This window comes from Mobula birostris, chromosome 2, assembly GCF_030028105.1.
Source record: "Mobula birostris isolate sMobBir1 chromosome 2, sMobBir1.hap1, whole genome shotgun sequence".
In the NCBI taxonomy this organism is placed as follows: Eukaryota; Metazoa; Chordata; class Chondrichthyes; order Myliobatiformes; family Myliobatidae; genus Mobula; species Mobula birostris.
Genome location: NC_092371.1, coordinates 75680424 through 75707314, shown reverse-complemented (window position 1 = coordinate 75707314; position 26891 = coordinate 75680424). Strand labels below are relative to the sequence as shown.

The 26891-nt window shown below is 44.2% G+C and overlaps 1 protein-coding gene across 1 annotated transcript in view; it reads left to right on the top strand.

The window, feature by feature from the left end:
• Nucleotides 1-10783: 10783 nt before the first annotated feature.
• edem2 (ER degradation enhancer, mannosidase alpha-like 2) overlaps nucleotides 10784-26891 on the top strand; it is a 55426-nt gene continuing 39318 nt past the window's right edge. The window contains exons 1-5 of the mRNA XM_072243408.1: nucleotides 10784-10960; nucleotides 13675-13785; nucleotides 15793-15832; nucleotides 16511-16616; nucleotides 19647-19772. Coding sequence (XP_072099509.1) covers nucleotides 10857-10960; nucleotides 13675-13785; nucleotides 15793-15832; nucleotides 16511-16616; nucleotides 19647-19772 — 487 coding nt within the window. The 5' untranslated portion in view covers nucleotides 10784-10856. The remainder of the gene's footprint in view (nucleotides 10961-13674; nucleotides 13786-15792; nucleotides 15833-16510; nucleotides 16617-19646; nucleotides 19773-26891) is intronic.

The following is a 26891-nucleotide window of genomic DNA, read 5'->3' as shown; positions in this document are numbered from 1 at the left end:
GCTTTTTTTCTCTCCAGTCCTGCCGAAGGGTTTCGGCCCAAAACGTCAACTGTACTTTTTTCCATAGATGCTGCCTGGCCTGCTGAGTCCTCCAGCATTTTGTGTGTGTTGCCCATATAAAAAAATAGTTGTACTTAAGAGAGTGGAGGGCTATCAGATCATGTGCAGGCAGATAGGTTTGGATTAATTTGACATCATGGCCAGCACAGATGTTTTTTATATGTATTTATTTATTTAGAGATACAGCGCAGTAACAGGTCCCTCTGGCCCAATGAGACAACACTGCCAATTACACCTATGTGACCAATTGACCTACTAACTCGTAGGTCTTTGGACTGCGGGAGGAGATCAGAGCGCCCAGAGGAAACCCACATGGTCACAGAGAGAACACACAAAATCCTTACAGACAGAGACGGAAATGGAACCCTCGTCATACACAGGAGCTGTAAAACATTATGCTAACTGCTACACTATTGTGCCACCTCGCTGAAGATAGCCTAGATATATCCTGGACCGGTACCTAGACTGAGCAGGTCATTTTATCACGTAAGGTTGCCCATCCTAGTCTTATATCTACTGGAGTTTAATAAAGCGACTGGGGGTATTATGCAAGTGTGTAATTTCACGATGGGTCTCAGAAAACAGAGTAAGTGGGAGACTGAGTGACCAAACCCTGCTCCTAATTCGCAGGTTTGGATGAGTTTCCCACCATGTTGAAGAACTCCCATTGCTGGATTCCATTCCAGTCTTTGTCCGGTGTGATCCTCTAAATCTAAAAGTTTAAAAGCTACTGTCAGGAATGGTGCCTCTCAAAGTCCAACCCTACGTCCCTGTGGTGAGAGGTGGAAATGGCAAGGCCGACCAACAGGGCTCTGATGAAGCTGTAGAACCCAATCCCCTGTACAGTGGGTACAATGGATCACAGAAACATTGATAAACTCCAACCACACCATTGGCTTCAGAGGATGATGGAGACAGGAGGCCATCGATGGCTTGTGCTCCACGGGAGATAAGTGCTCAATTAAGTAAATAATCAGTAATGGTGATGGCGAACTTTCCAAGATGTTGCAAAAACCCGTCTGGTTTCTGCATGTAATCAGAGTGTATGACTCCAGTTCAGAGCCAGTCCAGATCTGGATGACATGGAAGTGGCCTATCTGTATCAAGTTTCTCAGTCAGAGAACAATTTTAGGATGGGGAATCTGGATTGGGATGTGGTGAGTGGCCTCCGGCTTCCTACTTTCCAGCTTCCTTTTACAAAGAGCCAGGGCAAATCACGAAAAGACGTCATTCCCATACACCATGCATGTGCTGGTTATTTAAAATACTAATTCAGTAATATCACCTGCTCTTTCTCCAAAGCAAAGCTAAATCTTCCTTGTCAATATGTGTAATTTTAAATTTATTTTGGAGGCAAGGGTCAGTCCGGTTCAGCTCACTGCTCCTGGACTGAGGCTGTGGCCTGTAATTAGTGGACTTCCAAACTGGCTGCAGTGCTCCCTAGCTTTGTGACCTTCAGTTCTGAATGCTGTTTGCTTTCTCTTATTGTTTGTGCAATTTATTTTTTTCCCTCTCTCTGCACACTGGATGCTTGAACGTCTTTTGTTTTTAATGACGTCTATTGGGTTTCTTTGTTTTGTGGCCGACTATGAGGCAACGAATCTCAAGGTTATGTAAAGTATACATTTCATTTTTCATTTTTAAATCTTTTTTATTAATTATTATTGAAAATCAACAACAGAGAAAAATACGTCAAAATAATCAAGACAACATATCCACATGTAGAATAAGAGTTAAACTATCAACCAAACTGAACAGTATATCAACAATAATAAAAAAAAACAAAATGTTAAAGCTTTTTTTATGGAAAAAAGAAAGAAAGAAAAAAGAACCCCGACTAACTAAAACAAAAAAAACCCTAATAACAAAAAAGGGGGGGGGGGAAACCCATTTGGAGCACAAACCCGGAGCTATACGCCATACAAGTTTCCATAAAAAAAGACATCAATCCGCCAACCAAATCCATATACCCAAGCATCCGAAAAGTATACATATTTTGAACTTTGAACTTTGCAAAATGTTGCCATATATCACCTCTGCCATTTTCTTAATTTGCAGTTTGCTTTCTTTTGTCTGTCTTTAAGAGTAGTGTTTTTGTAAATTCTATTGTATTTATTTTTCTGTAGATCTCTGAAAGAGAAAGAATCTTAAAGTATTATATGGTATCTGTGGTAAACAATATATATATGTTGTAACTGGGTTACCTGTCTGGACATGCCCCTCTGCTGACTGCTCCTGTGGCTCCTCCCACAGACCCCTGAATAAAGGCAATTGTGCCACTGCTCCTCCTCTCAGTCCAGGGCAGATACTCAGCAGGGACGAGACCCATTTTACTGTTAATAAAAGCCTTTCAGTATTTACTCTACTTCCAGTCTTTTGGAGTAATTGATAGTGCATCATATGTACGTGTTTTGATAATCAATTTACTTTGAACCTTTGTACTTTTAAATCTCTCACTCTACCCTGTCAAGTGATGCATTGCAGAGTTTCACAAGTCACTGTGTTAAAAATTTCACACAACCAGGCCTCCCTCTTCTATTTTCCCAATTACATAAATTTCTCTCAGATAGTTATGAACCATCAGTTACCATGACACTTTATTGCTGTCTATTCCATCAAAGTCAAAGTAATTTGATGATCTAAGTATATGGTACCATTTACTGCCTTGTGAGTTCTTGGAGGCTGAAGAGAGCTGGACTGTGCACATCTATACTCACAACCTTCTACAGGTGTGCAGTAGAGAGCATCCTAACAAGCTGCATCACGGCTTGGTACGGAAACTGCACTGTGACAGACAGGAAGGCTCTACACAGGTAGTCAAAACTGCCTGTTGCATCATTGACCAACCCTCCATCAAGGACATAAGTACAGGAAGACCATAAGACCATAAGATATAGGAGCAGAAGTAGGCCATTCGGCCCATTGAGTCTGCTCCACCATTCAATCATGGCTGATCCAATTCTTTCAGTCATCCCTACTGCCCTGCCTTCTCCCCATAACCCTTAATGTCCTGGCTAATCAAGAACCTATCTATTTCTGCCTTAAATACACCCAATGACTTGGCCTCCACAGCCGCTCGTGGCAACAAATTCCACAGATTGACCACCCTCTGACTAAAGTAATTTCTCCACATCTCAGTTCTAAATGGACGTCCTTCAATCCTGAAGTCGTGCCCTCTTGTCCTGGAATCCCCTACCATGGGAAATAACTTTGTCATATCTAATCTGCTCAGGCTTTTTAACATTTGGAATGTTTCTGTAAGATCCCCCCTCATTCTCCTGATCTCCAGGGAATACAGCCCAAGAGCTGCCAGACACTCCTTATACGGTAACACTTTCATTCCTGGAATAATTCTCGTGAATCTTCTTTGAACCCTCTCCAATGTCAGTATATCCTTTCTAAAATAAGGAGCCCAAAACTGCACACAATACTTCAAGTGTGGTCTCACGAGTGCCGTATAGAACCTCAACATCACATCCCTGCTCTTATATTCTATACCTTTAGAGATGAATGGCAACATTGCATTCGCCTTCTTCACCACCGACTCAACCTGGAGGTTAAACTTTAGGATATCCTTCACGAGGACTCCCAAGTCCCTTTGCATCTCTGCATTTTGAATTCTCTCTCCATCTAAGTAGTCTGCCTGTTTATTTCTTCCACCAAAGTGCATGACCATACACTTTCCAACATTGTATTTCATTTGTCACTTCTTTGCCCATTCCCCTAAACTATCTGAGTCTCTCTGCAGCCTCTCTGTTTCCTCAACATTACCCACTCCTCCACTTGTCTTTGTATCATCGGCAAATTTAGCCACAAATCCATTAATCCCATAGTCCAAATCATTGACATACATCGTAAAAAGCAGTGGTCACAACACCGACCCCTGTGGAACTCCACTGGTAACTGGCAGCAAGCCAGAATAGGATCCCTTTATTCCCACTCTCTGCTTTCTGCGATCAGCCAATGCTCCACCGATGCATAACTCCCCTGTAATTCCATGGGCTCTTATCTTGCTAAGCAACCTCATGTGCGGCACCTTGTCACAGGCATTCTCAAAAAGAATGGTGCAGGAAAGGCCAGCAATGTCCCACCCACTCTGCTCACGGACTGCCCCCATTCCCATCAGGCAGGAGGCTACATATCATTCACACCAAGACCACCAGACTCAAAATCATTAACTTTCCCCAAACAATAAGGCTGATCAAAACCTTCACCCACTAACCCACCCCACCACACTCTCCAACAGCACTACTTTATCATTTCTTGTCAGAGTCACCTTATGTACAGACACTCCTGTGGTTACCATCACTTCATGGACATACAATCAATCTATGTATATAAGCTATCTTATGTATTCATATTTCAAGTTCAAGCTTATTGTCGTCTGACTGTACATATATACAACCCAACAAAACAAAGTTCCTCTGGACCATGCTGCACCCACACAACATATATCACAAACAGCACATAAAACAAAATATTACCACAAATACATTAACAAAATATAATTCAAAGTTTGTGTAGTGCACAGCACAGGTAAACAGTAAATAATAAACATCTTACTGTCCTAGTGATGTGACGTTGGTGGTGGCAGGATATTCATTAGACTCATTTATTGTGTTTTTATTATTGTGTTCTTTATCTCATTGTGTCTTTTTGTGCTGCATCAGATCTGGAGTAACAATTATTTCATCCTCCTTTACACTTGTGTACTGGAAATGACATTGAACAATCTTGAAATCATGAATGACTTATAGTCTGCCAAATCTTTCATCCTTCGCTGCTGAATGTTTATCACCTACACATGACGGAGATTAGAAATTAGCGCGATAATCAGATTTATGCTGCTTTAGTGGAATGCTGAACACAGACGTGCTGTCTCTCTGCTAAGTCCCAAACTACAAATCTGTCATGTTATGATTCTGGTTTGACCAATCTAAACACTTTTCCCAGAAACGGGAACTTCAACGCCGTCTTCACCTTCACACTTGTTCATCTCACATCAGGATTGTTTACAGGAAATAAGAGTAAGTGTTTATGTGGTGATTTTAAGAGCCATTTTTAAAAATGTAATCAATTAAAAGGTGATGCAATCCTGAAGCAGGCACACTGTTGTGTATTTAATATTTTGATAATATTTGAGTAATCTTGTATATATGTTGGTTGATTCAGCATTCATGTTCGTTTCAATAATTAATTTTGAATTATATGTATAAATACATCAATTGAATATGTCATCACACTACCATATAATACGTGTGTGTCCTGCTTAGAGTAAACTCAAAGTTAGACCCACATCCCGGACTCCTGTGTCTTCTTTTGAATTAGTTTAATGTTTTGAAGTTACAAAGCATAACACGCACCAGTGGCTATACTTCATTGGGAGTTTGAGGTGATTTGGTGTGTCACCAAAGACTCCAGCAAATTTCTACAGATGTACCGTGAAGAATATTCTGACTGGTTGCCATCGAGGACGTCTTCAAATGGCAGTGTTTCAAGAAGGTGGCATCCATCATTAATGACCTTCACCACCCAGAACATGCCCTCTTCTCATGACTACCATCAGGAAGGAGTTACGGAAGGCTGAGTGTTTCAGTCTCTCTTCCGCCATCAGATTTCCAAATAGCCCAAGAACCCATGAAATCCACCTTACTATTATGCTCTCATTTTGCACTATTTCTTTAATTTTTAAATATTTCTTATTGTAGCTTATAGTAATTTTATGCATTGCACTGTACTCTACCGCAAAACAAGAAATTTCATGTCATCAATTAATTTTATTAGTCAACGTTTCAGAGAGTAACTCAGATGGTGCAAAAAAGTAGTGATGTAGTGTTCACGGGTTCAATGTCCATTTAGAAATCGGACGGCAGAGGGGAAGAAGCTGTTCCTGAATCATTGAGTGTGTGCCTTCAAGGTTCTGTACCTCCTTCCTGATGGTAGCAATGAGAACAAGGCATGTCCTGAATGATGGGGGTCCATAACGATGGACGCCACGTTTTTGAGACATCGCTCCTTGATGATGTGCAGGATACTGCAGAGGCTAGTGCCCATGAGCGAGCTGACTGATTGTCACATGTACATCAAAACACGCAGTGAAATGCATCATCTGAATCAAATCATACCAGCAAGGATTTTGCTGTGGGCAGTCTGCGAGTGTCGCCACACTACTGATGCCCACAACTCGCTAACCCTGACCATACTTCCTGTTGTAATGTGGGAGGAAACCAGAGCACCCAGAGGAAACCCACATGGTCACAGGGAGAACATATACGTTCCTTCCAGGCAGCAGCGGGAGTTGAATCCTGATTGGTGATTGCTGGCATCGTAAAGCGATTGTGCTAACCACTACACCACTATGTCACAATAGAAATAAGCCATATAACTCAAATGGTCACGTAGCCTATTCCTACCTCTATTATTTCTCATATTCAAACTAAGTATGAAGCTTTATCCTAATGTGAGGATATTGAAAGATAAAGATGTTATGCTAGACCTATATTGAACTCAGTTATGTCACACTTAGAGTACTTTAAAGACATCTCAGCATCCCTGTAGAGAATTCTCCTTCCCTGTCAGCTAATTGTAGGTGTGGTGCAGGAAGGTTAGAAAAAGGAGGTGAATAACAAAATGCATTCAATTATTTTACTTTGTATATAAAGCTAACTTTGACATATACTACTGTGTGAAAGTATATATAGCTAGGATGCCTAAGGCCTTTGCACAGTACTGTAGTAATTTTAGAATCAGAATCAGGTTTATCACCGGCGTGTTCTGTGAAATTTGTTAACTTAACAGCAGCAGTCAATGCAATATATAACATAGGAGAAAATAAATAAATAAATTGCAGTATATGTGTATTGAATGGATTAAAAATTGTGCAAAAACAGGAATAATATACCTGTATAATTAAAAAGTGAGGTAGCACTCATGGATTCAATGTCCATTTAGGAATCGGATGGCAGAGAGGAAGAAGCTGTTCCTGAGTGTGTGCCTTCACGTTTTTATGCCTCCAGCCTGATGGTAACAGTGAGAAAAGGGCATGCCCTGGGTGCTGGAGGTCCTTAATAATGGACACTGCCTTCCTGAGACACCCCTCCCTGAAGATGTCCTGGGTACTTTGTAGGCTAGTACCCTAGATGGAGCGGACTAAATTTACAACCCTCTGTATTTATGTATTGCACTGTACGGCTACCGCAAAAAAAATCATGACATAGCTGAGTGATGATAAGCCTGATTCTGATATGGGTCTCTATTGTGGACTGAGAGTGGGAACAGCGCAGGGAGAGGGGAACCATGGTTGGGAAAGGGGGGAGGGAAAGGGGAGGGTGTGGGTAGCATTTGAGAAACCTTCTGTAGTGATCAATAATCCAATTGTTTGAAATCAAATGACCTCCCCTGGTGTCTCAGGGCTGGGTGTGTCTGCATCCCTGCCACCCCCTGCCCCTGTCACTCCATCTCTGTCATCCATCCCACAGCTCTCCAGCGTTGCTCCATCTTCATCATTCCCAAATACGAACAGGATAAAATCTGCAGATGCTGGAAATCCAAGCAAACACAGAAAAACTCAGCAGGCCGGGCAGCATCTGTGGAAGAGTACAGTTAGCGTTTGGTGCTGAGGCCCTTCAGCAGGCCTGGCCTGCTGAGTTCCTCCAGCCTTTTGTCTGTTGCTGACCACTCCCAACATCCTTTGCTCCCGCCAGATTTACAAACTTGTTCTCTGCTCCACGCTGACAAATATGGTACCGTGCAAAAGTCTCTGGCACACTAGTGTTAAATGTACCTGAGACTTCTACACAATGCTGCTTGCTCTTTATAACAACCCATCCTCCAGGAGAAGCTGGCGGGAAGCGGAGATTATGGGATTATTGGATCTTTATTCATCATATGCGACTCTAAGTAACCAGTGAGTATAAACAGGAGTGCGGGATTTAGAATGCTGTCAACACAAGGCTATTGGAAATTAATGAGAGCCGTGGATTACAACATATAGATGTCTGTGAACTCTCTAATTCCATAATCTGTAGGTTGATGAATGGTTCCAGTTAATGAACTTTCTTCCATCTCAGTTAATCATTTCAGGGTTTTATCCCTAACTCGGACACCAATCCTACGTACAGTCTTTTGCCCAGTGGAGAAGAGGGGATATGAGGGGTGGGAATAGCAATGGGAGCAGGAGCGGAAAAGAACAAGTGCTGTGTTTCATATTGCTTGGTTTGGTCCCGCTGAAGGGTCTCGGCCTGAAACATCGACTGTTTATCCCGCTCCTTAGATGCTCCTGGCCTGCTGAATTCCTCCAGCACTTTGCATACGTTCCTCCGGATTTAGATAGATAGATAGATAGACATACTTTATTGATCCCAAGGGAAACTGAGTTTCGTTACAGTTGCACCAACCAAGAATATAAATATAGCAATATAAGACCATAAATAATTAAATAGTAATATGTAAATTAAGCCAGATGGAAAATAAGTCCAGGACCAGCCTATTTCCCCCGGGATCAATAAAGTATGACTACTACTACTACTACTACTATTGGCTCAGGGTGTCTGACCCTCCAAGGGAGGAGTTGTAAAGTTTGATGGCCACAGGCAGGAATGACTTCCTATGACGCTCAGTGTTGCATCTCGGTGGAATGAGTCTCTGGCTGAATGTACTCCTGTGCCCACCCAGTACATTATGTAGTGGATGGGAGACATTGTCCAAGATGGCATGCAACTTGGACAGCATCCTCTTTTCAGACACCACCGTCAGAGAGTCCAGTGCCATCCCCACAACATCTCTGGCCTTACAAATGAGTTTGTTGATTCTGTTGGTGTCTGCTACCCTTAGCCTGCTGCCCCAGCACACAACAGCAAACATGATAGCACTGGCCACCACAGACTCGTAGAACATCCTCAACATTGTCCAGCAGATGTTAAGGGACCTCAGTCTCCACAGGAAATACAGATGGCTCTGACCCTTCTTGTAGACAGCCTCAGTGTTCTTTGACCAGTCCAGTTTATTGCCAATTCGTATCCCCAGGTATTTGTAATCCTCCACCATGTCCACACTGACCCCTGGATGGAAACAGGGGTCACCGGTGCCTTAGCCCTCCTCAGGTCCACCACTTCCAGCATCTGCAGAATCTCTCCATTCTATTGCTTGGTTGAATTGTTATTTACCATATCATGGTCTGAGAATTGCCTGCAAAGCTCTCTCTCCCACTCTGCAACCACCTCTAGATTTCCATAATGAGTATCCTTGGCCTCTTCTATCTCTCCACATACTGACCCTCCTCAAACGTGTATGTCACACAGATGCTGATGGCACTTAGCTGCCTCAGACACCTCCCTTCCTGGATCATTCCTTTGAACTGATTTATTCAGTAAATGAGAGCTATTTAAAATAATGGGAAAACAGAAACTACAGCATTTTTCCCCACATCAAAGATCCCACCAAATTGAACTCAATGTAGGACTGCCCTAAGGACACCAGCTTTGAATTTTCTCGTCAGGGTTTACTCCCAAAGCCTTCCCCACGAGTGGTACAGCTGCAAGGCCGCGGAGCTTTGAGAACAGAGATTTCCTTCTCCTAGATGTCAAACACGGCTGACAACCCCATCTGCCTGAAACAATTGGTTTTAATGTGCCAGTAACCCACCTTTGCCCTGTCTCCTGTCAGTAGAAATGGTTCTGCCGCACGAAGCCACACATGAAGGCCAGGAGCTGGACTTGGCTCTCAGAGGCTAATTGGGAGCATTATATGGGTAGTGGAACTTATCCCCATTACCACCCCTGGCTCTAACAAACTTAAGGGACCAATAACCGCCTAGTCAACAATTAATTAGTGCTTCTAGATGTATTGCCTTTAAATTAGGCAAAGGTGGTATTGTGACCATATGACATGCTAAAAGCTTGACTGAAGCAGTAGATTTTAATGACTATCTTTAATGGAGGAGAGATATTTAAGAAGGGATTTCCTGAATCCGAGAGACACAGATACCCTGGACCAGAGGGTTCAAAGTTCAAAGTAAATTGATTAAACCTAGGAGTCACCATATACAACCCTGAGATTCATTTTCTTCCAGGCATTCACAGTAGGACAAAGAAATAGAATAGAATCAATGAAAAGCCACACGCCACTGATACAGACCCAATTGTAAATAAGTAACACTGAGGCCGTGAATTGTAGAGTCCTTGCGAGTGAGTCTATAGGTTGCGGAATCAGTTCAGTGTTGGGGTGAGTGAAGATATCCACACCGGTTCAGGAGCCTGATGGTTGTAGGGTACAGTAATAACTATTCCTGATCTTGGTGGTGTGGCACCTAAGGATCCTGTGCCTCCTTTCTGATTGTAGCCGTGAGAAGAGATCAGGGTCCGGATTCTGGGGGGTCTTTGATGGCGGATGCTGCTTTCTTATCTGAGGAAACTCTACTTTTTAACAGGAGTATAATTTCCATTCAGAGGGATTCCGGCCCTTCGTCCCAACCAGCCTATGCCGACAGAGAACATATTCATAAGGAGATGAACTGAGAGAGCGGAGGCTAGTTACAAAGGCAGTCGAACCGCATAGAGAGCCTTAGTCTGATTGACAGAGGTGTGGCCCAATCACCTGGCTCACATCTGCGCACTTCTACGCCTTTAGACAAGCTCAGCCATTCAGAGATTGCGGCGCATTGATAGGGCGTTGCAGCCATAAGACGCAGGCGCAGATAGGCGGAAGCTTCCGGGTTTACTGACACGGGAAAGGAGCCGGGAAGCGCTCGTCAGTCATTCGGACCCCGGGAGAACGGGGCCGTCAGCGTTAACGAGTAGATGCACGGTATCCTTTATACCGCTTGCTTTTTCCTAGTCACCCGCGCAGGTGACAACAATGCAAAGGGCAAAGAAATTCGGGCGGAGGCGATGGCTCGGTACAGGTCAGTGCTGCAACCGAGGGGTTTAAGGAGAAACCATGCAGGTTGGAAAATCAGGAAATCAAAACTCATTGGGATAGCTTAATTCATAACTGAACAATGCAGTTGAGTTTTATACGTATTGGGCTGCTCCGAAGAACAAGGCACTGCAGCGTTGTAACTTTCAGTATACCTGCTGGTTTAAAAATCGACGTGAAAAATTCATTAGTTGCGATTGGTGTACGTGGTGTTCCCTGCACAGAGCAGATGCTTTTTGGGCAGGGAAAGAGATTATTTTTACCTTCACAAGTTTGGTTTCTCACTCCACCGTGGTTTTATAAATCCCAGCAATTCTCTGGCGTCTTGAGGGATTAAGAGCTGATAATATTGGTACGTCTGGAGTCATATATAGGCCAGACAGTCTTGGTAGTTTCAGGATTGTTTACTGTCATTACAGGTATAAAGGAAAATGCAATGTTTGTTACTCTGGACCCGATGCAGCCCGAAAAACACAATAAATAACGAACTCAATAATAAAAAAAACACAGTAAATATAAATACGTAAGATAGCTTATATACACTGATTGTATGTCAAAAGAGTGATGCTAGGCACAGGAGTGTCTGTACATGCCTCTGACTGTGGTGGTGGGGTGAGTTAGTGGGTGGAGATGTTATCAGCCTTACTTACTGCTTCGAAATCTGTTATTGAGTTATGATGTGGAATGGATGCAGCATAGCCCCCCATCCTAATGGGAGTGGGGCAAACAGTCCAGAGCAGGGTGGGCTCAAAGTAAATTTATTATCAAAGTACGTATACATCATCTTATAAAATCATATTCAACTTCTTGTGGGCAGATTCAGTAAATCCATAGGAGAATCAATGAAAGACCACACCAACACGGGCATTCAATAGTTGCAAAAGACAAACTGTGCAAATACAGAACTTTATAAATAATGAGAGCATGAGATGAGAAGTCCTTCTAAGTGAGTCCATAGATTGTGGGAACTTTTCAATGATGGGGGGGGGCAAGTGAAATTGAGAGAAATTATCCCCTTTGGTTCAAGAGCCTGATGGTTGGGTGGGTGGGCTCCTTCATGATGTTATTGGCCTTTTTCCAGCACTTTTTTGTACATTTGCCCTTGATGGAGGGTAGGCTGGTGGAGCTCGGTGGATCTGGGTCACATATAGGTCAGAAGGTATTGGTACATTCCTAAGCGACACGAGTGAACCAGATGGGATTTTACTGTCCTTAAACTGATGCCCTCTTGATATCCCCATCACAGGGAAGAGGTTTTGACCACCTTTGCTTTTGATAGTCTTATGTCCCTCATGCCTTGGTCTCCTTTGCTCAAGGGAAGAGAAGGGTTGGTTTTATTTGTCACATGTTCATTGAAACAAGCGGTGAAATGTGCCGTTAGTGTCAGTGACCAACACAGTATGAATATGTGCTGGGGGCAGCCCGCAAGTGTCCCTTTGCTTTCAGTACCAACGGAGCATGCCCACAACTCACTAGCCCGAACCATAGGTCTTGGGGAGGAAACTGTAGCACCTGGAGGAAACCCGTGAAGTCATGGGAAGAACATACACACTCCTTGTGGGCCATGGCAGGAATTATGATGGCCGACCCCGTAAAGTGCTTTGCTACTGTACCATCCACATTCAGTTATCTGGACTCAACCATAAGTAAAGGTTTCCAAACCAGGTAACATTTTTTTTTAAACAGAGGGTGGTGGCTGCATGAAATATACTGCCAGGGTTGACGGCAGAGCCAGATTCACCAGGGACACTTAAGAGATTCTTCGGCACAGGTGTGAAAGAAAAATAGAGGGCTACATGGGAAGGAAGGGTTAAACTGATCTCCGAGAAGGTTAAGAGATTGGCACAATATTGTGGGCCAAAAGGCCTGTACTGTTCTATCCTCTATGTATCCAACTAGATATTTTGGGATTGGGTTGAAACATGGCAGTGCATGCCAGTCACCTGGCTGACTTGTTCACCTATGCAATTATACATATTTTAAACTGGATCCTGTCGTACGGTCATTAATTATGTGCTATAGTTTTGTTTTGGAGTTCATTTTGATACATTAGGATGAGTTGGAATAAATTGTCATTACGTTGTTTAATTAATTTAGTAAACCAGGCCTTGGCGGTGTAACCTCTAATCCCTCTAAGCTCTATCCGCCAAAAGCAGAGTTTCCCGTTGGCCAGATATTTGAATTCCAATCCCCATTCCTGTTCGGACATGTTGATCCAGGGCCTCCTCTTGTGCGAAGATGAGGCCACCCTCAGGGTGGAGGAGCAACACCTTGTATTCCATCTGGGTAGCCTCCAACATGATGGAATGAATATCAATTTCTCCTTCTGATTTTTAAAAAAAAAATACCCCCTCCCCTTCCCCTCCTCTTCTTTTCCACCCTCTACCTTTCCCATCCACCTGGTTTCAACTATCACCTTCCAGCTATCCTTCTTCCGCTCCCCCCATCTTCTTATGCTGGCGTCTTCTCCCTTCCTTTTCCATCCTAAAGAAGAGTCTGGAGTCGAAACATTGGCTGTTTATTCATTTCCATTGAAACTGCCAGACCTGCTGCGATCCTCCAACATTTTGTGTGTATTGCTTTGGATTTCTAGCATCTGCAGAATCTCTTGTGTTCAGCTCTTCACTTTGATTCAATTGGGTTAGAAAGTTTGGCAGTCAGTACAAACAAAACTCTCTGTAAATGTTTTTTTTTCCACAGGGAGCGTGTTAAAGAAATGTTTTATCATGCCTACAATAACTACTTAGAGAATGCATTTCCCTATGATGAACTGCGACCTTTAACTTGTGATGGTCAGGATACCTGGGGAAGGTAAGTTTATTAGTAGATTTAATTTATGTTTTAAGGAAGTAACCACCCAATCAATGAATGAACAATAAGGCTTTTCAGTATTCCTGCCGTACAGATTTTTAATGTTTGAAATGTGTGTATAAGAATGGGGCTTTGGAGATGCCTGAAGACATTTTCTGTCTTTCAGTATTGTGGAAGTATATAGTGAAAGTGAAGAAATATAAGACAACTTCATTTTTCAGTAACATGGTTGGCTTCTAACCACAAAATTTCTTCCTCATTGTTAAACTTTTTATGGTGTACATAAAGTCATAGAGCACTACGACTCAGAAACAGGCCCTTTGGCCCATCTAGTTGGTGCCAAACTATTATTCTGCCGAGTCTCATCAATGCATACCCAGACTGCAGCCTTCCATCCCCACCCAATCTGTGTATTTATCCAAACTTCTCTTAAATGTTGAAATCAATCCGCACCCACCTCTTCTAATGGCAGTTCATTTCATACACTTCCCCCCTCTGAGTGAAGAATTTCACCCTCGTGTATCCCTTAAAGATTTCACTTTTCACCCTCAATCCGTGATCTCTGGTAAATTTGGTGCCAGAATGAGAAAGAATGCGTAGACTTGGAGTTTGCAAAGTAAACCTTCCTCGCAGTTTAAACAATTATCCTGACTACTTTTCTCTCTTCCTTAGTTTTGATGAAGGTTTTAACCCATTTTTAACAATTTCTCTATCCATTGATACTGCCTGACCCGTTGGGTGTTGCCAGAATTTTCTGCTTTTTCTTCACATGTTTCACTAGTATCAGACTGACTGACGACAGATGAAGCTTGTAAGCCTTGAAGTGGAAAATGGTCTGGAACCAAAGGGCAGAACTGAAGTCCGCCGTGGTCCAGTGCCTTAAGGAGAGGAAAGCTCTCATAGTCAATTAATTTCAAATAAAGTTCAACCATACACGTGCATACGGCTAAACAAAACAACGTTCCTCTGGGACCAGGAAGCAAAACACAGATATCACATACAGCACTTAAAAGAATATTAACAGATATTTTTCAAATTTACAAGTTGACATAAAATGGATAAATGACATACTGTTAAATATACAACAGTATAATGCTACTGTGGGTGGTGGGGAGGAGATATGTCTCTACCAAGGGAGGTGTAAGGCACTCCTTCCCTCCGCTAGTCTGCAGGTCACTCTTGGGCAGGTGTAGCACCTGCTTAGTCCCCCCTCCCCCCCCCTCCGATCAGGGTCACGTGAAGCCATGGGAGTAGGTGGGTTGGCTGGTTGGTCACATATGAGCAGCTGGTGCATATCACAAGTCCTGGTTACGCAACCACTGACATCAGGCAGACGATCTCTGAAGAGTATTGATAATGGCTGGAGCCACCCGTCTTGTAAAGACACTGCCCAGAAGAAGGCAATGGCAAACCACTTCTGTAGAAAAAATTACCAAGTACAATCATGGTCATGAATAGGCCGCAACAGCCCACGTCATACGACAAGGCACATAATGATGATGATAATGCTACTGGCGCTGTTGTAAATAATGTGCACTGGGTGGTATCAGGGTGTTCAGGAGTCTCACAGCCTGGGGGAAGGAACTGTTACCCAGTCTGACAGTCTTTGGTCTTGTGCTGTGGTACCTTCTGCTTGACAGTAGAAGGGCAAAGAGATTGTGGGATGAACGGGAGGGGTCCTGGACAGTGCTGAATGCTCTGAAAATGCAGCGCTTCTGGTATACGCCCTGGATAGGGGGAGGGTTAGAGAGAGCCTGATGATTCTCTCAGCAGTCCTCTCAGTCTGTTGCAGGGTCTTGCAGATGGTATGGGAATCGCAAGGGTGGAAAGTATACATCCTGGTCAGGACATTCTCAACGGTGTTCCGGTAGAATGTGGTCAGAATGGGGGTGGGAAGCATCAGGAAGTGGAGGTGCTGCTGTGCTTTATATTAGTCAATAATTGATTTGGTCAGTTTACACATTCTTTGCTGTGTAAAACATTAACTGTATTTTCTGTATTTAACAGCTTTTCTCTGACTCTGATTGATGCCTTGGATACTCTCCTGGTAAGTAGCCGTTCACGTTTACTTTAACCAGACTCTCTGATCCCATGCAGATGCTTGTCCAAGATAGTTGTTCTACCATCTTTCTATCTATCATCAGTTTGTTAATTAGTTATGTTAGCTCACCACTCAAGACGCCAACCTACTTAACCCTAGTCTAGTCACAGGACAATTCACAATGACCAGTTAACCTACTAACTGCTGCGTCTTTGGTCTGTGGGTGGAAACCGGAGCACTCGGAGGAAGCCCACATGCACATGGGAAGAACGTGCAAACTTCCTTACAGAGGACACTGGAATTGAACTCCGAGCTGTCATAGCGTCTTGATATTCGCTACACTACCACGGCACCCTAATTTCTAATTATTTCCGTCACTTCTTTACCAGTTTCTCCTTCCTGTTTTTTTGGCTGTTATAAAAGTGTGGTGTTAGGGACCCTGTTTGTCATCTACCTGCTTGTGTGTCTGCAAGTTATTGGGCTTTTCAAGGCACCGTCGCCCAGTCCAAATTCACCCTGTCTATACCCTTACTAATTTTGTGTACCGCACTCATTCTCCTTTGCTCTAGGGAGTGAAGTCCTCACCTATTCAACCTTTCTCTATAACTCCGCAGATGAACAGAATTAACGCATGTGAACTTCCTGCAGTGTGGCTTGATCTGTTCTCCTGATCTCTGCATCCAGGTGCTGGGCAACGTGACTGAGTTTCAGAGAGTTGTCCACATTCTTCAGGATGGAGTGAACTTCGACATCGATGTCAACGCATCTGTGTTTGAGACTAACATTCGAGGTAGGTCAGGAATGAACTCATTAATATTGGACCGTGCTAGATGTAGTTGCACAGGAATTGGTAGCTTTGTTGAGCAAGTATGCCATTGCAAAGTTGTTCAAAGTAAATTTATTATCAAAGTTCCTCCAGCACTTTTTATGAGTTACTCTGGATTTCCAGCATGTACAGAATCTGTGTTTGTGAGGGTGATGTAAAAAGCTGGCAGGTGATAGGTGAACGAGGTAAAGGGCTGAAGAAGAAGGAATCTGATTGGAGAGTACAGTGGACCATGGGAGAAAGGAAGAAGGAGAGGCACCAGGGACAGGTATTGGGCAGATGAGGAGAAGTGATGGGGTGAGAGGGTAACCAAAATGAGGAATGGAAAAAGAGAGAAGGAGGGAGGGGAGAGAGATTACCAAAGGTAGAGAAATCGATATTCAGGCCATCAGGTTGGAGGCTACCCAAACGGAATATGAGCTATTGCTCCTCCAACCTGAGTTTGGCCTCTCCATGGCAGCAGATGAGGCCATGAACAGACACGTCAGAATGGAAATGGGAAGTTGGAATGAAATGGGTTGTGGACAGGAGATACTGCTTTTTGCAGCAGACAGAGTAAAGGGGCTTGTTCTGATGAGGTTGTGCAGACCACAGAAGAGCAGAGGTTTCATTTATTGCCTTTCTCAGTTGGACTTGGGTCCAATGCACTAACTGTTTCCACAAATGCTACTTGACTGGCTGGGATCTTCCACCTTCGATCTTTGTGTTATTTATTAAAGATGCAGCTGCTATTGTGTGGTGTCCTTCACTACCTCCCAAGTACTGTGTAGCTGACATAGTCCTCTTGAGGGATGTCGCTTATGTGTTGTAAGGAATTATAGAAAATAAAATTGCAGTGGTTGGTCCATGTCTGTTTAATTCTGGACTTGTCCTTTTTCCCATTTTCCTGATTTCAATGCCCCGGAGGCAGAGGAGCAGAATTCGGCCATTCAGCTCATCGAGTCTGCTCCACAATTCCATCATGGCTGATTTATTATCCCTCTCAACTCCATCCTCCTGCCTTCTCCCTGTAACCTTTGATGCCCTAATTAATCAGGAACCTATCAACCTCCGCCTTGAATATGCCCAAACAGGCCACCATCCCTGTAGGATAGAAAAGTGAGTCATTCAGTTTGATGCCTGATCTGCTGTGACTCTAGCAAGTCCAGGTGTGTGTGACATTGATTGACAATGTCGGGTTTCCTCTTCTGAGTGAAGCGATGTGACTCCTGACTTAGTGGCCTAATAAGAATATACAATCAGTGGCCATTTCATTAGCTGCACCTGTACACCTGCTTATTAATGCAAATATCTAATCAGCCAATCATGTGGCAGCAACTCAATGCATATGAGCATGCAGATGTGGTCGAGGTTCAGTTGTTGTTCAGAACAAACATCAGAATGGGGAAGAAATGTGAACTAAGTGACTTTGACCGTAGAATGATTGTTGGTGCCAGACAGGGTGTTTTGAGTATCTCAGAAACTCTTGATCTCCTGGGATTTTCATGCACACCAGTCCCTACAGTTTACAGAGAATGGTGCGAAAAAAAAAAAAAATCCAATGAATGGCAGCTCTGTGGACAAAAATGCTTTTTTAATGGGAGAGGTCAGAGGAGAATGGCCAGACTGGCTCAAGCTGACAGGAAGGCAACAGTAACTCAAATAACCATACATTATAACAGCGGTGTACAGGAGAGCATCTCTGAATGCACGGTACAACGAACTTGCATTGGATGGGTAACAGCAACAGAAGGCCATGAATATGTACTCAGTGGCCACTTTATTGGATGCCTCCTATACCTAATAAAGTGGCCACTGAATATATATAGAGAAATACAGGGACTTGCTGGGTTACTGGTGACCTGACCTGTAGAAATCTACCTTTATACAGTTTCTCCTATAAAAGCATTGTAATTATAATAAAATGCTTTGTATTCATTAATGACTAGAAAGATGTAATTTACAGTACTTTGCAAAAGTCTTAGCCACACATATATATAACTAGAGTGCCTAAGACTTTTGCACAGTATTGTATATCATGTCCTTCCAGGTACCAAATAACACTTAATACTACTGAGCTAATACAAATCTAAGTACTCTTATTTCCATTTGCCAACCGTCTCCCTATTTTAACCAATGTACAGTACTGCGCAAAACTCTTAGCCACCCTAGATATATAGTGTATATTGGCCTCAGACTTTCGTACTGTACTGCATTCCCTAGTTTAATTAAGGGTAGTGATTAAATTAAAGGTAATGGAAGAATTCTGGCAAGTGACACAAAACGGCCAGTAATAGAAAATGGAAATCTCTGACTTGAGGAATCAGCTTGTGGACAGATCTCTCAAATGGAAGGCTTGTGTAACCCAGGTCTGCCTCTGATCCACCACTGGACTTCACCAACTTAAAAGAGAAGTTCTTGTCAATTGCCCACCAAGTCTTTGCTGTCTGAAATCTAAGTCTAAACTTTAGTGGCGACGTGGTAGCATAGTGGTTGGGATAATGCTATTACAGTGCCAGAAACCTGGGTGTGTGTGGGTGTAATGGTGCAGCATGGGCTCACGGAGCCAGAACAGCCAGTTACTGCGTTGTATCTAATAAAACTGAAACTTCAAACTACGGCACAAGAGCACTGTCAGCCTACTGAGGCCCAGACTGGAATCGCTAGATTGATCATTTATTTATTCAGTGAAATACTCCCGGCCCTTCGAGCCACTCACCCAGCAATCGCCCAGTTTATTCCAAGCCTGATCACGGGACAATTTGCTGTGATCAATTAACCTCCCAACCGGTAGGTCTTTGGACTGTGGAGAAAAACCAGAACACCTGGAGGAAACCCACACGGTCACAGGGAGAACGTACAAACTCCTTACAGACAGCGGTGGGAATTGAACCCGGGGCCCTGGTACTGTAAAGCGTTGTGCTAACCGCTACACTGACGCGGTGACTCAGGTTTGAATAAGATTGATCTGTTTGTTTGCAAGCTTTAACCCTGTGTGCTTGTTCCTTTCCTTAGTGGTGGGTGGCCTGTTGTCTGCTCACCTGCTCTCCAGGGAGGGCGGCATCGCTGTGGAGCCAGGCTGGCCATGTACGGGCCCTTTGCTCAGATTGGCAGAAGAAGCTGCACGTAGACTGCTGCCAGGTGAGGATCCCATACGTCTCCATGCTCCGCCCCTCTCCCCACCCCACGTCGTCTTCATTCTGCTTCTCTATAGCCCATTCAAGCCTGCGTTCCACTGCTTTAAGGGCTTCCTTCTACATCCCGCATTGTAGTAGAACTCAACCTGCTTTGCATCTGTTTACTCAACCTGTTTGCTGCCGGCGCAGAATTAGGCTATTCGGCCCATTGAGTCTGTTCTACCATTCCATCATGGCTCAACCCCATTTTCCTGCCTTCTCCCCTTTCACATCCTTACTAATCAAGAACCTATCAACCCGCACTTTAAATACGCTCGGTGACTTCGCCTGTACAGCCAATTGTGGCAATGAATTCCACAGATTCACCATCATATGGATGAAGAAATTCCTCATCTCTTTTCTGAAGGGTTGTCCTGTTTTCTGAGGCTGTGTCTTCTAGTCCTAGACTCCCCCACTATAGGGAACATGTTCTCCACACCCACTCTATCGAGGCCTTTCAATATTTGATAGGTTTCAGTGAGATTACTCTCTCCCCCCCCCCCCCCCATTCTTCTAACTTGAAGGGAACGCAGTCAGACTTCATGCAAAGTAATACCCGTACAATGCTGGAGGAATGTAGTAGGCCCAGCTGCATCTATGGAGAGGAATAAACAGTCGGCAATTTGGGCCGAGACCCTTCATCAGAGTTCATGCAATCAAGCCTTGGAACTTATCCTGGTTTATTATGCTCAACCCCATTTCCATTCGAAAGATGTGGTGCAGAATTGCTCAATGATCCAGCTACGGTTGAATCTGAGGCGTACGAGTTGAAATGCAAATTCATCACATTTCAAAAAACAAAATTTAGATGAAGACTTAAAGTGCCAATTCCTGCAAGGAAAGGGATTGAGGATTAGCATGTGTCTGTCTGACTGGATAAAAATGTAGAATGTAGAACAACAGCAGGGCCTCCACTTCCTGAGGAGATCGAGGCAAGTGAGGCACCCCCCCCCCCCCCCCCCCACCGGCTATCTTAACTGTGCATTTTACAGGAGCACCATTGACAGTGTCCTGACAAGTTGCATCTCCATCTGGTATAGGAGCAGTTGAGCATTGGACCAGAAGGACAGTGAAAACAGCTGAGAAGATCATAGGGGTCTCCCTTCCATCCATCAGGGACATTTATCAGGAATGCTGCACATGCCTCTGCTGCCCCAGAGAAAGCAACCCAAGTTAGCCCAGTCTCATGGCTCTAATTCAGGCAGCATCCTTGGAAATTTCTTCTGCCCCCTCTCTGAAGCTTCCACCTCCTTATCTTGGAATACTACAGCTCAGAAACAGGCCCTTCAGCCCATCCAGTCCTGCCTAGTCCCAATTATCTGCACCTGTACCATATACCACCATCCTTCTCCCATCCATTAACCCATCCAGACTTTTCTTAAATGTTGCAACTGAACTGGCACTGCTACTTCTGTTGGCAGCTTGTTCCACACTCACACCACCCTCTGGGTGAATTAGTTTCCCGTAATGGGGCGACTGTGAAAGGGGTGACTTTTACTCAGCTGACATGGACACCCGTGGGCATCAGCAGTGCTGCTCCCTCAGCTCTGTTCACCTGCTTTGGATCCGGACCTTGGGTGCAGCTTGCGTAGCTTTCCTCCGGGTGCTCCCGTTCCCTCCCACATTTCAAAGACGTGATCGGTGGGTTATTGGGTCATTGATTGGTAGGTTGTCCCTGGTATGCAGGGGAGTGGTAGAATCTGTGTGGGGGGGGGAGGAGAGTGAAGATTGATGGGAGTGTGAGCAGAGTGAAATGGTACAGGTTGACCACCACAAATCTGGAATGATTGGGATCTGTGCAGTGCCCGATTAGTGATTTTGTGGAATCACTGGCAGTTGGGTTAGGTTTAAATAAATAAACACCTCCAACCCACTTGATGGTCACCTCATCCTACCTTTAAATACCCTGGAAATACAACAAGGTGGATAATAAAGAAAACCAAGTGAAATTTATTGAACACAAATTCTGCAGATGCTGGAAATTCAAGCAACACACATCAAAGTTGCTGGTGAACGCAGCAGGCCAGGCAGCATCTCTAGGAAGAGGTACAGTCGATGTTTTGGGCTGAGACCCTTTGTCAGGACTAACTGAAGGAAGAGCTAGTAAGAGATTTGAAAGTGGGAGGGGGAGGGGGAGATCCAAAATGATAGGAGAAGACAGGAGGGGGAGGGATGGAGCCAAGAGCTGGACAGGTGATTGGCAAAAGGGATACGAGAGGATCATGGGACAGGAGGCCTAGGGAGAAGGAAAAGGGGGAGGGGGGAAAAACCCAGAGGATGGGCAAGGGGTATAGTCAGAGGGACAGAGGGAGAAAAAGGAGAGAGAGAAAGAATGTGTGTATATAAATAAATAAGGGATGGGGTACAAGGGGGAGGTGAGGCATTAACGGAAGTTAGAGAAGTCAATATTCATACCATCAGGTTGGAGGCTACCCAGACAGAATATAAGGTGTTGCTCCTCCAACCTGAGTGTGGCTTCATCTTTACAGTAGAGGAGGCCGTGGATAGACATGTCAGAATGGGAATGGGACGTGGAATTAAAATGTGTGGCCACTGGGAGATCCTGCTTTCTCTGGCGGACAGAGTGGCGGACAAATTTATTGAAGTACAGTACAGGCAAAATACCTGACAAGGTATCAGTATTTACTTACACTTCAATGAAGATGTGACTGGTGCTAGAATAGCACAGATTATAAAAATAAATGCAGAATAACACAGGGGAACAACTTGCTTCCTTTAAAGACTGTGCCAACGGCCGATTCTGCTAATGGCGCCCGACAGGTTGGCACATGATGTGGGAAATTTGAAATTAGGCTGGTGACAATTGTGTCTGAAGCAGCAGTGGAGCTGGATTACTGATTGCCAGATTTGACCTGTATTATTACAAATGGGTCGGTGATGAACTCAAGGCTGAAAGGCCTGTTTCTGTGCTATGTGACCCTTGAACGTCTCGGCACCCCCTCCAAGGTGAGTATGTCCTTCCTAAGAGGCGGCACGGTAGCATAGTGGTTAGCACAATGCTTTACAGTATAGGCGACCCGGGTTCAATTCCCACTGCTGCCTGTAAGGAATTTGTATGCTCTTCCTGTGACTGTGCAGGTTTCCTCCAGGTGCTCTGGTTTGCTCCCACAGTCCAAAGACATACCATTTGGTAGGTTAATTGATCATTGTAAATTGTTCTGTGAGTAGGGCTAGGATTAAATTGTGGGATTGCTAGGTGGCATTGCTCAAGAACTGAAAGGGCCTATTCCACAGTAAAAATAAAGCATGGGAGTAGAATTAGGCCGTTTGATCTGTCAAGTCTGCTCCACCATTCCGTCATTGTGCCTCTCAATCCAGTCTCCTGCCTTCTCCCCATAACCTTTGACGCCCTTACTAATCATGAACCTATCAACCTCTGCTTTAGATATACCCAATGACTTGGCCTCCACAGTCGTCTGTTGCAATGAATTCCACAGATTCACCACCATTCACAGATTGCCAGCAGGTTGTAAGGGTGGGCTCCCTCACCTCCAACCCTCTGACTCTCAATACAGGAGCCCCTCAGGGCTGTGTACTGAGTCCCCTCCTTTACTTCCTGTAAACCCATGACTGAATCACCACCCACAGCTCTAATCTGCTAATTAAACTTGCCAACAACACTACATTGATTGGCCTTATCTCAAACAATAACGAGGTGGTCTACAGGGAAGAAGTCATCATCCTGACACAGTGGTGTCAAGAAAACAACCTCTCCCTCAATGTCGCAAAAGCAAAGGAGCTGGTTGTGGATTACAGGAGGAATGGAGACGGGCTATTGACATCAATGTATCTGGGGTTGAGAGGGTAAATATCTTCAAGTTCTACAGCGTCCACATCACTGAGGGCCTCACGTGGTCTGTACACACCAGCTGCATCACTGCCTGGTATGGGAACTGCACCTCCCTTAATCGCAGGATTCTGCAGAGAGTGGTGCAGACAGCCCAGCACATCTGTAGTTGTGAACTTCCCATGATTCAGGACATTTACAAGTTCAGGACATTTAGGATTATTGGGAACCCAAGCCATCCCAACCACAATCTATTCCAGCTGATACCATCCAGGAAACGGTACCGCAGCATAAAAGCCAGGACCAACAGGCTCCGGGACAGCTTCTTCCATTGGGCCATCAGACTGATTAATTCACGTTGATTTGAGTGTACTCTATATTAGATTGACTGTTCTATTTATTATAAATTACTGTGATTGCACCTCTCACTGCATTCCTAGAATGATATATTTACTTACTTTACTGCTTGTTATGCTGTTGGTGTTTAGGGCAGCAATGAAGATCCTTCATCTCTGTCTGTACAGAAGATTCTTCATTGCTGTTTCCATAACAATTGTTTTTCGACCAGTCAGGGTTGTTAGCCCTGAGCTGAACCCCAGAACCCGGAGGACCAGTAGTCCATTCTTAGTCTGGCCTTTACCCCTTGACCTCTTTGGCTTGGATGACCCTATCAAGAGCAAAAACATGAAGCCCTGACTCCAGGCTCTCTGGGTCAGTGAGGCTCCAAACTTTGCGACAAGGTTATGGTCCTCTTGAAGGAGAAGGATATAGGGATGTGATTTAAATGCCATTATCTCCGTGGTGAGAGACTGTGACCAGAAGGATGGACAGTGCTTTGGCTTATCAATGTCCATGTTCCACTGTCTCATGTCTCTTGTGTTTGATCTGTTCACTGTAGCATCCAGCAGTAATAAAGGAACTGCATCTTGGGAAGGCTCTATGAGCCACCTTGTGGTTAGCAGGACATTTTGCCATAAGCTGTTTTGAGTTGTGTGTGGTAGTCACTGGCAAGTTTGTCTTTTCCATTCAGACTCAGCACTGATCTATAGTGCTAAATGCTGTCTTTCGCAGAGGAATTTCATTTTGTCTGAGTTAGTGAATGATTGAATATTTGCAGTTACTTGTCTCATTTGGTGTTACAGGCGCTGTGAATTTCCTGGTTGTTTATACTGGTATAGTTACACACCACTTAAAAAAAAACTACTTGGTTGAATGGAAATTCTCCATCTGTTGTTTCAATATGTTCTCGGGCAATAATGTCAAGGACAATTATTGGCCAATGTTTATTGAACAGATTTGCAGTTGTATATTTCTGTAACTTTTGGCAATTTTTACCCACTCCCCCTTCTCTCTTTTTCCATTCCCCATTCTGGCTTTCCTCTTCCTCTTCTCACCTTTTCACCTACCGTCACCTCCACGTGCCCCTCCCCTTTCCCTTTCTCCTGTCGTCCACTCTCGTCTCCTATCAGATTCCTTCTTCTTCAGCCCTTTACCTTTTCCACCTATCACCTCCCAGCTTCTTACTTCATCCCTCTTTCCCACCCACCCTCCTTCCCTGTCACCTGGTCTCACCTATCACCCGTCAGCTTGTACTTGCAAATTTCTACAGATGTATGGTGGAAAGCATTCTAACTGGCAGTTTCACCATCTGGTATGGGGTGGAGTGCGGTGGGGGGGGGGGTTGGAACTGCACAGGATTGAAGTAGCCTATAGAGAGCTGTAAAATTAGTCAGCTCCATCATGGGCATGAGCCTCTTTGTATACAGGACATCGTCAAGGAGCGATGCCTCAAGAAGGTGGCACCCATCATTAATGACTCCCATCACGCAGGACATGCCCTCTTCTCACTGCTACCATCAGGAAGGAGGTACAGGAGCCTGAAGGCACACACGATTCAGGGTTAACTTTTCCTGTCTGCCTTTCAATTTCTGACTGGACATTGAACGCATGAATACTACTTTTTTTTAACTTTCTATTTTTGCACTACTTGTTTAATTTAACTATCTAAAAGATATATACCTGCTGTAATTCACATTTTTCCTCTATTATTATGTATTGCATTGTACTGCTACCACAAAGTTAACAAATTTCATGACGTGTCTGATTCCGGTTCCCACTACATCTTATTCTTCTCACCACCTTTCTAGTCCTGATGAAGCGTCTCAGCCTGAAGCATTGACTGTTCATTCCCCTCCATAGATGCTGCCTGACTTGTTGAGTTCCTCTTGCATTTTGTGTGTGTTACTCTGGATTTTGAGCATTTGTGAAATCTCTGGTATTTGAGTTGTAAAGTGCCTTTGTATGGCCCATGAAAGTTTACTCTGGAAGCACAGTCACTGGCCTGATGTAGGAAATGAGGCAGCCAGTTTGTGCACAGCAAGTGTGATGATGTCATGATCACCTGACAAGGTCAGTATTGGTCAGGGTACGTTCCATGGCCTTAGAAGTTGGTAATCAGTGTTCTTGGGCTCTTGCTTTTGCATAGGCAGAGATTATTTGTCTTGTCTCGGTGGGGGTGGGGGGGAGACATGAGATTCTTTGTGACTTGGATGAGGAAGTGGAAGTGTGGGTTAGTAAGTCTACAAATAATATGAAGGTTGGTGATGTTGTGGATAGTGTAGAAGGTTGTTGAAGGTTACAGCCAGAGATTGACTGGGCTAAGAAGAGGCAGATGGAGTTCAATCCAGAGAAGTGTGAAATGATATGCTTTGAAAGGTTGAACTTGAAGACAAAATACAAGGTAACTGGCAGGATTCTTAGCGTTGTGGAGGAACAGGGAGATCTTGGGATCCTCCTATTGATAAACCTCTGACATCCCCCCATCCTTTCCTCCAAGCACCTTGAAGTTATGTCGCCCTGGGAATAAAGTCACTGGCTGTACACTCCATCTTTGCCTCTTATCATCTTGTACAACTCTTGTTAAGTCACCTCTCATCCACCTCCTCTTCAAAGAGAAAAGCCCTAGATCACTCAATGTAACGACAAATCATCACTGCCTATGCAAAAGCCCAGGAGCAAATACAGGTGAGGCAACGTTTCACCTGCGAATCTGCTGGGGTTGTCTGTTGTGTCCGGTGCTCGTGATGGGGCCTCCTGTACATTGGTGGGACCCATCATAAATTGGGAGACCACTTTGTCGAGCGCCTCCGCTCCATCTGGCGAAGTGGAACTTCCCGGTGCTCAAACATTTTAATTCCGATTTCTGTTCCCGTACGGAGTGTCTGTTCATGGCCTTCCATGTGCCAAGATAAAGTCACCCTTATAGTCTGTCTAGGT